The sequence below is a fragment of the Phalangium opilio genome, unplaced genomic scaffold, assembly GCF_054372755.1.
Source record: "Phalangium opilio isolate 3A_F unplaced genomic scaffold, DU_Popi_V2 ptg000055l_1, whole genome shotgun sequence".
Lineage (NCBI taxonomy): Eukaryota > Metazoa > Arthropoda > Arachnida > Opiliones > Phalangiidae > Phalangium > Phalangium opilio.
In genome coordinates this window covers 3,422,757-3,436,912 of record NW_028324174.1, presented here as the reverse complement: position 1 = coordinate 3,436,912, position 14,156 = coordinate 3,422,757, and the positions used below count along the sequence as shown (strand labels likewise).

Below are 14,156 nucleotides of genomic sequence, written 5' to 3'. Positions count from 1 at the left end.
GTCTTATCATACTTTTGGTGTAACATGATTACACCGCGATATTGAAATCTTTCCCTTCATGTAAGCTATGACCAAACGTAACGTAACAATTAGAGTAATGAAATGTCAAACTACTCCAAGCAATCAGATTTTGTCGTCGAGGAACGAGTTACAATTCGGGGCAAACATTTTCCCTCAGTTCCAAATTATCTTCTGTTCGTGTAAAATATTTCTTTCAAAATAATGATGTAGAATGGAGTGTATATAAAATATGTAGAATTTGGTCTTCCTGTAAATCTGTAGAATGTATATCTTTATGTTTGTGAAGCGTATCCAAGAACTCTGTTGTTAGTGCCGGTGATGTTCAGGTTAAGCCCTTTGCTTGAGAGCCATCTATTTATTAGCAAAGTAATTCATAATAGTAGCTTCTCTGAAAACACTTTTTTTCAGGTTTGGAGCGGATTGTTTTGCGTCATGGGAGTGTTAACGATGATTGATAATTCACAAGAGAGTCAAGGGAATTCCAGGATCAACGATATCCGTCACTTCTCAAAAACTCTTTCTTTACTTCGGAGCCATTTTGGGAAGCGGTAGAGTTAATGTCATAAATTGCGAAAGCTAGAGTTGGCCTGATTTTTTTTTCATCTTGATGGTAGAATAAGGCGCTTGGTATAATGTTTCTCAGAGAGACAAAAGCACCCAATTCGAATTTCAAAAGAGCTACTTCATGAACGCTCAAAAGCCTAATTACTAATTTAAACACAATCTTTAAATCATTTGTAAGAAAAAATGCGCGCGATTCCAGTCAAATCCACAAAGGACTTGAAATTAGAATTTTGAGACCAAAATATAAGCCATCTGAGTCGAGTGGACTACCACTATCGATTTATTATTGCAAACACGTTTGCTTCGATTTGCAAACTGGAAACGCGCTCCCTTTGCGTGTAACAATGCACACAAACACACCCAAACGTCCAGTACAGTTAATTGTTTTAGTCAAAGTAAATGAATAGTGCCTTCAACCACACAATTTTTCTATTGGTTTGTTTATCTCTTGATAATTGTGGTTTTCGTCAATTTGTTCAACGGAGTCTTGAAAGCCAATTTCTCATCTCAGAAGATAGAGAACATTAACAGAATTCCGGATTTATTGAGAGTACCCGACGTAAAAGTTTACATTTCTGAGTTAATAGAAGACAGTGTTAAACAATCGGTGGAGGTTTTTGAACACTTTAATCTCATTCCTAAAGTCCATTAATAAAATTTCAATTCTAACAGACTGAAGTGAAAACTCTGTGGCATCAGCGAGGAAAAAGCTTTGAAGCGGGAGATTTACCGTCAGGAAAGCAAATATGGTTTGGAGATTTACCTACTTTACAGATGGGCTTGTTAATGCACTTCGATGAGCCAAAGCTGAAACTATTGCATTTTCATCTTGGTTCGGCCAAGTACTTGCAACAAGCTCTAGTGTTCCCAGTTCGTAATGCAACAATGAATCCGAACCGAAGGTTCGTTAACTTTCTTAATGCAAGAATAGTCAGCGTTTTCGTGCTACTTGAGTCTTCTTCAATAATTCTATACCTCAACTGGCGTTCACGCGCATTGACTAATAACGTTGGATAGCTGCTAATTATTATACAACTACTCTCGAGCACACAATTTCGAGTTCAAGAGCTAGGTATCGAGTAACGTTATCGCTCGTGGAACAGATGCGTAGTAAAATGGCAATTTTTAGCAGTTCCACTTCCAATTGCCGATTGATCCCATAGACCATTTTCTTAGCACCGCTTAATTTAGACACCGCTAAACCAATCAATTGCTCATTTGGTATTCCGCTGTCAACAAAGTCCAAATGAGAAGCGTGCAAATCACGAAACACGCTTTAAATAACGGCTTTTGTTAAATGTTCACATCGGTACGCGCCCGTGAAATCCACCCGAATTCATTTAATAAATCGCGTATTTTAATCGAAATCGGTATAATTATCGTCAACTGTTCATAGGCCTAGTGTCAGTTGAAATCTTTGGGCAATATCATTTTTCAAGTCCCGGCCAAAAGTGTCGTGTGTACCTTGAAACTATCAAATAAAGTCAGCATTAATCGCGCGGAGAAATTTTGTAACCTGATTTAAGTTACTGAATTGAAAAATTAAAGTTTCTCACCATTTGGTGACTGCAGGTTGCGGTTTTTCTTGGAAACCAGCCAAATCACAGCATTTCATCGCGTGTTCGAGAGAGACTTTCACATCGAGTTGGAACCTCAACATTCAACGGCTGAGAATGAAGTGCATGCAAGTTCCGATTGTGGGCGGCAATGCTTGGAGTCGCTTCTTTCGTCTTCACCGTCGAGCTACTGACAAGGTTTCAGTTCCGTGAACCACTGCACATCATTAGGATGAAACGAAGATTGTAGGAACGTAACACCTAGTAACAGAAATTTAAACCGGAAACTGATTTAAAACGATTTTAATCCGAAAAAACACATGGCTAAGAATCGGTTCAGACTAGTATTTGCACAAAGCATAGGCATTTTCATGATTAAATCGCACATGCAAAATAAAATATTTGAGGAAGTTTTAGCATACACAATAGCAGACGACGGTAACCGCGAACTAGCACAAGGCCTACTTTTAGGGAGTGAATAAACCTAATATAGCTACGCCGATTCAGCGGCCAATCATGGCGAAACCCTGACGCCTCACGACTTTTGGCCACTTTCAAACTTTCCCCTCATCCACTTTTGGTGATACTAAGCTAGGGCTTATTTCATTTATTGTCGTTCGAGGATGAAACCAAGTTTATTTAATTAAGTGACACTTGGAAATGACTATAAGCTAATGTTACTATAATAGCGTGTAAATAGCTAACGCGATCTTCGACAAATTCTCAACTGACCATAGATCTAAGTGAAACAAAATAGAAGTTCTTACAATAATTGTAACCATAAACAAATTCTTCTGTCGGCGAAGGAAAGCAGTCATTTTCAAAATTTTAAAAAATTAGCATGACCTAGTGATAGTGCGTTCCAATTAGAGAATCCAAAGTTAATAGTATATACTACTAAAATTAATTAGAATATTGGAATTACTAATATTTTTGTAAAACCGTGATGACTCTTAAATCGAATATACGCGTATGAATTTTTTAACGAGATATATAAATTAGTAGATAGAAAGTATTGGTTTGGGGACATGGCGTCAGCCAGTGCCAGATGGCACATAATCTGGCACCGATAAATATGGCGTCAATGAATCAGACATGGCGTCCACCGCATGAATGAAACATTTTTCCCCCAATATTGTTGTGACGTACATGACGTGTCTTCCTATGGCGCCAGTGAATCAATCATGGCGTCAATGTAGTGCCAGCATCGTGCCAGATGGCACCAATAAATATGGCGTCAATGGGCGCCCACAACATTTTTCCTCTTATGGCGCCAGTGAATCAAATATTTTTTCTCACAATCCTGCTATGACGTCAGTGAATCAATCATGGCGTCAATGTTTGGCTTAAGCGTCATATTCGACAACGTGGTAAATAGCCCTTATCATACACGTGGTTTAAACGCCATGTTCACTATAAGAACATGATTGGTCCAAAAAGAGCGCCATGTTTATATGGTCAGAAAGTCACGTGACATTAAAGTATAAAAGACGAGGACGGTTTAAAGATAAGACATTTTACATCCTCCCCTGAAGTACCGATCCAGATCCGAAAAATGTAAGTATAATTTCCCCCATAAAATCTTAGTACCATATTCTTGGCCCGCATCCTATTTAATGTGATTACCATATTTCTATTTAATGTGAATATTTAGGGATAACTCCAACGTGTTTGAGATTTCTTCAACAAAATCAGTCAGTGTAACGCCGGATTGTAGGATTAGACTAGGAATGACCGATGGCTCAACTGGGATCGTATTAAACGAGGAGGAATATATGCAACTTTACGGAATGAAGGACTCCATAAACGGATTTTTCGAGAAGGACGACGCTCAACCCACCACGTACTTTTTCGAGGGATCGATGGACAAGCGAATTCAACTTGTAACTTATCAGGATAGGAAGATGTTAAATATCCGCCAAGTGATCCAGGGACAAGGAGCGAACTACGGAATCCAATACCCAACTAGGAATGGATTTGCCATAGGACCATTCCTATGGGAGAAGTTATTGGAAAAACACATTCAGGTGACGACATTCATTACCGAAGCGAAACGTGTGGAGAGTGCGATTAAGGGGATAGTAATACAGCAACTAACTGAGGGAATAAAGAATTCGTGCAACGGCTGCATTATCGACCATCCTTCACAATTACAGCATGACTGTATAATGACGGAATGGAGTGAACGTGTAGATGAACATTATTTTTATGCCGTGTCCAATTTAAATATCGAGCTGATAGTTAATATTTTTAATAATTCCACTTTCCTAAGTTTTCAATTCTGTAAGCAAATGGTTTCTCTAAGTGTATGCAACTCTAAAAAATTCTTGTAATACATTGAAATGAATTTAAATAATAAATGTTCAGATTTAATACATTGAAATAAATTTAAATAATTAATATTCAAATTTAATACTTTTTTATTTACCTAAATATAAGCCTATTTCAAATTTTAGGGGTTATTTATATTCAAATTTAATACTATTTAACTAAATATATAGACATATTCCAAATTTAAGGGGTTATTTAACTTAATATCCGAATTTAATACTTCTAAATATAAACTTTAGAAATTATTTCAACTTAAACCAATTTCCCTTTATTGATAGACCTATTTCGCATTTTCAAGGATAAGAAATGTAAATAACGAGGTCGGTGAACTGGAATGGAGAAACTCGTATGGTAAATAAACGGCGTATGTCAATAATTAGAAATCATGATAAGCGCTTGTATGAAACTCTAACGCTGAGTGTCGACATGGGATGATAGTTGGGGTTGCAATGTTTGTTTATGCTAGGAAACGTTAATAAATAAACTAGATTGAAACTTGGCGTGAATTTCCAAACATGGCACGGTTTTCGAAACATGGTGTGGCTCTCATCGTGACGTCAATGGGAAAACCCATATGATAGTTCAGGCAGAGATTAAATGGACGACGCCGCAATTTTTGTTTATGCCAGGAAACTTGTAAATAAAACAAACTAGATTGAAACTTGGCGTAAATTTCGAAACATGGCGCGGTTTTCGACTTGACGCCAACGGAAAAACCCATCTGATAGTTCGGGCAAAGATTAAATGGACGACGCCAAGAGGCAAGAGTATAAAAGCCCAGCACGTGTCCAAACTCAGTCACTTTTGATCCTGACTTCAGACGAGTTCCAGCCCGCTCCTTTGTTGCTTTATAGTATTTTTCAATACTTGGTAACATTTGCCGTTGGAAGTTATTTTGCAGAGGGTAAGAAAAAAAGTTTACGGGCTAGTACCGAAATTACTTGTGATTTTTACAAGTACTTGCGTATTTTTTTTTCACAAGTACTTGCGATTTTTCTGAGATTGTCCTTATCTCATTCATTCTTTGAGAATGTTTAAGTGTAATATTTGTGAGCGTTCCTACCAAGGGAACAGGGAGCTTTTGAGACATAAAAGGGAGAAACACGGGGATGTTAAATACCCATGCTCGCAATGTCCGGCCATTTATACCAGACTTGCGAATTTAACGCTACACGTGGCTACCCGACACTCTACCCCTAAGGTTCCACTCCCCCTCATGACCAATGCAGGTCCATCAACTTCTACCTTTGTCCCATTCACGGGGCCATCAACCTCTACCTTTGTTCCTCCTGTTATCCCATTCTCGGGTCCCTCAACCTCCACCTTTATCCCTCCTGGGACGCAGAGGCCGAAACGGTCCACGTCCGACCCATCCACTCCTGAGACGAAGCGGCCGAAACGGTCCACGTCCTACCCTATTCCTTCCCTAGATGAACTGTCCGACGATGAGAATCGTGCCCTGAACGCGTTCATGAACCGAGAAGAAGGTGTCATCAACGGATCTCTACTGGGAACTCCTCCACCCGCCGTTTGCGAAAATCTTGATGAGCTGTCCGACGATGGAAATCGTGCCCTGAACGAGTTCATGGACCAGGAGGATGACTTCCCAGCCCTTTCCAGCCAGGAGAACCGCGACATCCATCGCTTTATGGATCAGCAGGAGGGTCGTGGTGGTCAAGAGCAGGAGGAGGAACCCATCGTTGCGTCACCGGAAGTTCCTCTTTACGACGAGCTAGAGGAACTGGAATCACTCGGTAGGGCTATTTTTGTGCACGTTTCACACCCGTAGCGACTGAGACAGACGTAGAGCTGTACGTGGGTAGACATAGGGTAGCGATTGAAAATTACTTGCGCAATAAACTGGCTAGGGATAGAGGGATTAAGTGGTATTTAACTGTCAGGGCTCGCTACACCCGTCAGTTAGCTGACACTGACGAGGAAGTAGAAAATTTAATTTATCATCGAACCCAAAACCTTACTATTTTGAACTCCGACGTTATCCCCGGACAGATAGACTTTAGTATTAGGACTCTGAAACGATTAATGGAGGAGTACGAAGCGCAAGGTAGCGGGTGGGTTTTAGATAAAATTATCTTCCTGCAGATTATTATCATAGCGTACCTCCCGCTTCACGGGGGTACGTACTTTGAAACCCCTAAAAATCTTCTAGCTAAAAAAGCCCTATTAAATGTGCAAAATACGGACATTAAGTGTTTCTTATGGTAAATTTTGGCACGTTTACACCCTTTAAACGTTAACCCGAATCGTGTAACAAAGTACCTAGATTATAGTAATGAATTGGACATGACCGGTATTACGTTCTCCGTGGAAGTAAATACCGGTAAATTGGAGAATTTCGAACGGGTGAATAACCTTTCGATTAATGTATTCGGATACGAGAAAGAGGTCTTCCCCCTTTACGTGAGTTCCAACAGAGTTGAGGAACCACGCCAAGTAGATTTATTGCTATTAACCGAGGGTGAGAAGAAGCATTTCTGCCTAATCCGAAGCATGGGTCGACTTCTAGCTAAGTCATTCTCCACACACAATCGCATGGACCATTATTGTCGTTATTGCCTGCATTGATTCTCCGGTGTAAACTCGGAGAAGAACTACAGGGAACACATCAAGGAGTGCAGTATACACGGTCCCCAGAAGATCGAGATGCCGGTAAAGGAACCTATTCTGGAATTCAAATACGTCGCATGGCAACAGAAGGTAAACTAAAATTTTTGTTATTTATCAGGGTATTTTGAATAGCGCGCCAAAATAGTTTACTGAGGCTAACGTTAGACGGCGCCTATAGCAAGATAAATTAAGCAGACGATAAGATGCATGGGAGAGAGAGAATGTTTTTTTACATTTTATCTAATATAGTTTTATTTCTATTTTTTCACAGGTTAAATACGTCATCTATGCCGATTTAGAGTCCATTCTCCGTAAAGTTCACCGATGCGATCCCGATGTCGACCTCTCTTCAACCACGAAAACTTCGCAGCATATCTCCTGTGGGTTTAGTTATGTCATTGTTAGTCACGACGGTACAGTCTCTAAACCAGTTACTTATCGAGGGATAGATGCCACGGAAAAGTTTTTAGAAAACCTTTTGCGTGAAGGCGCAATTATTCAGCGTATGATTAAAGATAACGCCCCCATGAATCTATCACACTTAGAAAAGGCGCAATTCGCCTCGGCCCAATCCTGTTACTTATGTAACAAGCCTTTCACTGTAAATGACTGTAAAGTTCGTGACCACGACCACACTAACGGAGCCTACAGGGGAGCTGCCCATAATTCGTGCAACCTCAAACTGAGGACCCGGAATTTCGTTCCGGTCTTCATGCATAACTTATCTCGTTACGATGCCCATCTTATTATGGACAAAATTATATTGGTCAAAGATCACGAGATTAAGTGTATCCCCACGAATTCCGAAACGTACATTTCGTTTTCTCTGGGTAATTTGCGATTCTTAGACTCAATTAGGTTCATGCCGGAATCGCTAGAGACACTCGTATCGAATTTGGCTCGTGGAGGAGCCGATAAGTTCAAGTGTTTAAACTCTGCCTTCAGCGCTGACGAAGTACCGCATCTGCTGAGGAAACAGGTTTACCCCTATGATTACTTCGACTGCGAGACGAAATTCGACGAGACCGAGTTGCCATCCAAGGATGCCTTCTTCAATTCCTTAACTGACGAAGAGGTTAGTGAGGAAGATTATTCTCAAGCTCAAAAGGTTTGGGAAAAATTCCAACTCACTAACCTCGGTGAGTACCATGATTTATACGTTAAGACCGACGTTCTGCTCCTAGCGGATGTTTTTGAAAGTTTCAGGGCTATGTGTCTAGAATATTACAAGTTAGATTGCGCGCATGCATATACAGGTCCTGGTTTCGCTTGGCAAAGCGCACTTCACATGACCCAAGTGAAATTGGAACTACTCCAGGATCCTGATATGCATCTCTTTATTGAGAAGGGTATAAGAGGGGGTGTTTCTTTAATTACGCATAGACTAGCCATAGCCAATAATAAGGATCTCCCCGAAACATTCAACCCAGCAGAACCTAGCTCTTACATTACCTACCTAGACTGTAATAACCTTTACGGCACCGTCATGTGTCACCACCTGCCGATGAGAGGATTTCGATGGATTCAACCATGTCAAGATTTCACTAGTGAAATTATCTTGAATCACCCAGACGATGATCCCCAGGGTTTTATTCTGGAGGTTGATCTTGAGTACCCGGAAAGTTTGCACGAAGAACATAACTGTCTACCCTTAGCACCCGAACGTAGAGTTATTAACGCGGATGAGCTTTCGCCGTATTCGATTGAACAGTTGAACAAACTGAAAATTAACGTGCGGGATAGCCTTCCAAAGTTAGTTTCCTCGCTCTACAATAGGGAGAAATATGTTCTCCACTACCGGAACCTCAAGTTTTACATCGCTAAGGGGATGAAATTGGGGAAAATCCATCGAATACTCACATTCGAGCAGGGTGCGTGGTTAAAACCATTTATCGAGTTCAACACGGAGAAAAGGAAGCAGGCAGTGAACGACTTTGAGAAAGATTTTTTCAAGTTGGCCAACAATAGGTACGCATCTACGCTACGCTAAGTTATTATTTCACACGTAAATTAATCAAAATTTTTATCTATTAACAGTGTTTTCGGGAAGACGATGGAAAACCTCCGCAACAGGATCAACTTTGATCTTGTCCAGACCCGGGAGATGGCAATCAAGAAGGCCAGTTCGCCGACATTCCAGAGGTTCACCATCTTTAGGAACGAGCTGGTTGGGATCCATCGTCTGAAGAAATCCCTCAAGTTGGACCGACCCATTTACACCGGTTTCGCCATCTTGGACCTCTCAAAGTTGGTCATGTACGACTTCCATTACAACATTATGAAGGCAAAATATGGCGACGACCTCAAACTTCTTTTTACCGACACAGGTATGATTTTTTTTAAAAAGTTTACTAGATTTAAATCCTTTTTTCTACTTCCAATTTTAAAAAACTTATTAAATGTTTTTACGTATAATTGCAGACAGCCGGACCTATCAGATTTTCACCGACGATTTGCCTCGGGACTTTGTTCAGATGAAGGAGATGTTCGACTTTTCCGCCTACCCCAAGGAACATCCTCTCTTCAGCGAAGAGAACAAGAAGGCCCTCGGAAAGTTCAAGGACGAACTCAACAGCGTCCAGATTCAAGAGTTCTGCGGCTTGCGGCCGAAAATGTACAGCATCTTGTCGGCAAAAGGTGAAAAGAAGACGGCGAAGGGAATCTGTCGTCGCGTCGTCAAAAAGAAGATACGTCACGCCCAATACAAGGAATGCCTGCTTCAACGTAAACTCACCACTGAGGAGATCAAGAGGATAGTTTTAAAATTTTGGTGCTATCGGATGGGATAAAGATTACGGTAAATCCGAAAGGACTACAGATCCCGAAACGGGGGATTTACTAATAAACCCCTCACCGAATGAAGTCTATAATGTAGACGATGGTGAAGGTTATATATGGCAATACGTTAACGGCCCTAATATAAATTTTGGTTTGAAACACTTAGCGATGTACAGATTACTAACTTCTACAGTACAATTACCCGCAGGGTCATTAATTGACATGTTTGCTAGACGGTTTCCATGTATCATAAATCAGAAGACCCATCAATTCAAATTGAAAGAATTTGCGGGAGATACTATCCTCGTATTTCCGGTACACCTTACACCACACAAAATGTACGGAATACCAAACCCAAATATTTGCCAGTTAGGCAGTTGCCACCCTCGCAATGAGGAGGAATGTAAATTTCGTACCTTTTATTACGGTGGATACGAATTTCATTGCCCATATCAGTACTTAAGAGTTTTGAACTTAGCTCTTCATATGTGTATGTTTATGGTATATAAAACTAACAAAACCGTAAGGAAAAATTATAGTGATGAAAACGACCTAGCTAAGCATTATATATTCAAGGCTCTGCAGATTTGCAGGTTAGCCGAGTGTCTGTGTGATAACACTCACAGTTTAATGTTTTACGAAGTGCATTATCACATGATATCCAATGACGCGAATAATTATTTCGCGAATAAGTATTTCGCAGACTTTCTTTAATTAATAAATCGTTTGTAAGTTCTACATTTTGTAGGCGAAGGATAGTGTTAAATGCTAAACAATATTTGTAGAATCTCAAATAAAAAGAAAAGGTTTGAATGATATAGGTTTCTAATTATTTTACGTAGGTTTAATATAATTAATATTTTAAACCCATTTTAAAACTTCATCTTTTGGGTATTTATTTAATTTTCAGCATTAATTTACATATGAAACGATATATATATCAATAATAAGCACATCCGACATTAATACTTTTTCATTTACTCAAATATAAGCATATTTCAAATTTTAGGAGTTATTTATATTCAAATTTAATACTATTTAACTAAATATATATGCATATTTCAAATTTTAGGAGTTATTTCAACTTAATATCCGAATTTAATACTTCTAAATATAAACTTTAGAAATTATTTCAACTTAAACCAATTTCCCTTTATTGATAGACCTATTTCGCATTTTCAAGGATAGGAAATGTAAATAACGAGGTCGGTGAACTGGAATGGGGAAACTCGGATGGTAAATAAACGGCCTATGTCAATAATTAGAAATCATGATAAGCGCTTGTATGAAACTCCGACGCTGAGTGTCGACATGGGATGATAGTTGGGGTTGCAATGTTTGTTTATGCTAATAAACTTGTAAAAAAACAAACTAGATTGAAACTTGGCGCGAATTTCGAAACACGGCGCGGTTTTCAAACTTGCCGTCAACGGAAAAACCCATATGATAGTTCGGACAAAGATTAAAGAGTACAAAAACCTGGCACGTGTCTTTATAACTAGTTAAAAGGTTTATTTGTGATATTTGTAATGCGAAGTTCTCCAGGAATCGTGACGTCAATAGGCATAAACAGGTAAAACACGCGAAAGTTGGTTTCCCATGTTCGGTTTGCAACAAAGTTTTATCCAGACGTGACATGTTAAAGGCCTTTGCGTGGGTAATTTAAATCTCGGGTACAAAACAAAACCAAACCTAACCAATTCTAAGCCTATCGCACTGCGAACAATCTATTTAAATTGGGATAAAGCCAATCAACTAATATACTTTTAAGTAATTTAAGTGGGTGTTTCCGAAACGAAACATATGAGTAATAAAAACTTTGTAAGAACCTTTTGTCAATATAAGTTATAAGCTGGATATTTAGGCGCGGATCTCTCTTAAAAGTGTCGTTAAATAACTAAAAAGTGGTTGAAAGTGTCGTTAAATGACTAAAAAGTGGTTGAAAGTGTCGTTAAATGACTAAAATGTCGTTAAGTTACCATAAAATGATAGGAAATTATGTTGTGCCAAAACTTTGACTGGTAATTTTAGAGGTGTGCGGTTAACCGTTTCAATCGAATAATTCGATCAAATACCGAACCGAATTATTCGATTCGGTATTCGATAAGCCCATTTTCACTATTCGATACGAATATCGAATACCGAACTGATTATTGGGTTAAAGTTCGACTACCATAAATTTAGGTCCTTGGCACTAGAGAGACCCACCTTATTTTAAAAATTATAATCCCGATTTTATTTTTCCTCCATCAAAACCTACCATCAAGTGCCTAGGAAAATTTTAAACAACACTTGGCCACCAATGAGGAGAGGTATTTTGAAATTTATTTAGGAGCTTCTAAATGTTTTTCTCCTTGCTTTGTATTAACTATTTGCGAATATAAGGGTTAACTATTCGCAAATACTAGGCTTAACTATTCGCGATTAATCGGTTTGTAAAATATTTACCAAGGGCTAACTATTCGGTATTCGATTTGGAATAAACTATTCGATTCGGTATTTGATAAGGCAAATTTTTTAGTATTCGATAACCGCTTCGATACCCAAAAGTGGTATTCGCACACCCCTAGGTAATTTGAAACCGTAAATGACTAAAAAGAGGTTAAAATGTCGTTAAATGACAAAAAGGTGGTTACAGTGTTGTTCAACGTTAAATCGTGCATGAAAGTGTTGTTAAATGAATAAAAAATCGTTGAAACGGTTGAGAAAAGATGGTTAAACGTGTTGATAAATGACTAAAATGTGGTTGAAAGTGGCGTTAAATGAATACAATATAATAGAAATGATGTTAAATGACTGAAAAGCGGCTGGAAATGTTGTTAATGGCAAAACACCAAAAATAGGTTTACGTTTCGTTAAAAGTCTAAAACGTCCCGCTATACGACTTAAATGTGTTTGATATTGTTATTATATTACTGAAATAAAACTGATAATGAAGTTGAATGTCCAAAAAGTGCCCGAAAGTGTTGTTAATTTACTAAAATGTGTTTGAAAACGTTGTGAAACGAAAACATTCAATTGAAAGCAAACTAAAAAGTGGTCGAAAGTATTGTTACTCGTGACTCAAATCGTATTCAAAGGAACTAAAAAGCAGTTAAACGTTCATGAAACGACTAAAGTGCAACTGTAAGTATTGGCAAAACAACAAAAATAGGTTTAAGTTACGTTAAAAGTCTAATAAAAGCCTCGCTATTCAACATAAATGTGTTTGATATTGTTATTATTTTACTGAAATAAATCTGATAATGAAGTTGAATGTCTAAAAACTGGTCGAAAGTGTTGTTAATTTAATGAAATGTGTTTGAAAACGCTGTGAAACGAAAACATTCAATTGAAAGTTCAAGGAAATTCCAGTCAGACATGAGGCGGATTTTGCGTATATTTTATATTAAAATTTGTAAAAGATAAGAGTTTGAACGATAAAATGATATTGGAATTTATGTATAAGAGATTTTTAATAAAGTTTTTTTGATTGAATTGTATGTTTTTCTTTAAGTCGCGCGCGAACTTATTCCTGAACGCGCGAACGCGGGAAATTTAAACACGCGCACGCGGCTGGTCCCACGCGCTACACCTCATTAACCAGGAAAAATTTGCCTAAGTTGTATGAAATTAGAGGGAAGAAATTTTTATTTAAAATTTTTTTATTTTGAATGAGAAACCGTAGTGTCACGGGGTAAAACTCGTTCGAGAAAAACAACTTATAACTATACAATTATACTTTGGAATCCTAAAATATATACATTAAATTATTGAAACTTATAAACTATACATTAAACTATGAAATTTTAAAGGAAAAGGGTTGGGCGTGGACCGATTCGGCCACTTCGCACCAAAATTGTATGGGAGGGGAGCGTGGACCGGTTCGGTCACTTCGCTCCCAGGAGGGTATGGGAGGGGATAGGGTTACAGAAAGTAATTATACATTTGAAATTTTATTCCTTAATTTTAAAATGACCATGCGCGTATGTTGACACTCCATCGATGATGAATCTCTTATCATCGCAAGGGTTAAGAGCGAGTTTTTTTCTGGGTGATGGAAAATAGTTCGTGTTTAACACTGACTATCCTCTTGATCTCCTCAGTGGTGAGTTTACGTTGAAGCAGGCATTCCTTGTATTGGGCGTGACGTATCTTCTTTTTGACGACGCGACGACAGATTCCCTTCGCCTTCTTTTCACCTTTTGCCGACAAGATGCTGTACATTTTCGGCCGCAAGCCGCAGAACTCTTGAATCTGCACGCTGTTGAGTTCGTCCTTGAACTTTCCGAGGGCCTT

The 14,156-nt window shown here is 38.7% G+C and overlaps 1 protein-coding gene across 1 annotated transcript; it reads left to right on the top strand.

Moving 5' to 3' along the window:
* The first annotated feature begins 7,136 nt into the window (after positions 1-7,136).
* On the top strand, positions 7,137-10,273 carry LOC149668650 (uncharacterized). Its single transcript, XM_089840866.1, has 5 exons — positions 7,137-7,190; positions 7,372-9,068; positions 9,138-9,427; positions 9,522-9,856; positions 10,112-10,273. The coding sequence occupies exons 1-5, from the start codon at positions 7,137-7,139 to the stop codon at positions 10,271-10,273; spliced, it is 2,538 nt and encodes an 845-aa protein (XP_089696992.1).
* The last annotated feature ends 3,883 nt before the right edge of the window (positions 10,274-14,156 follow it).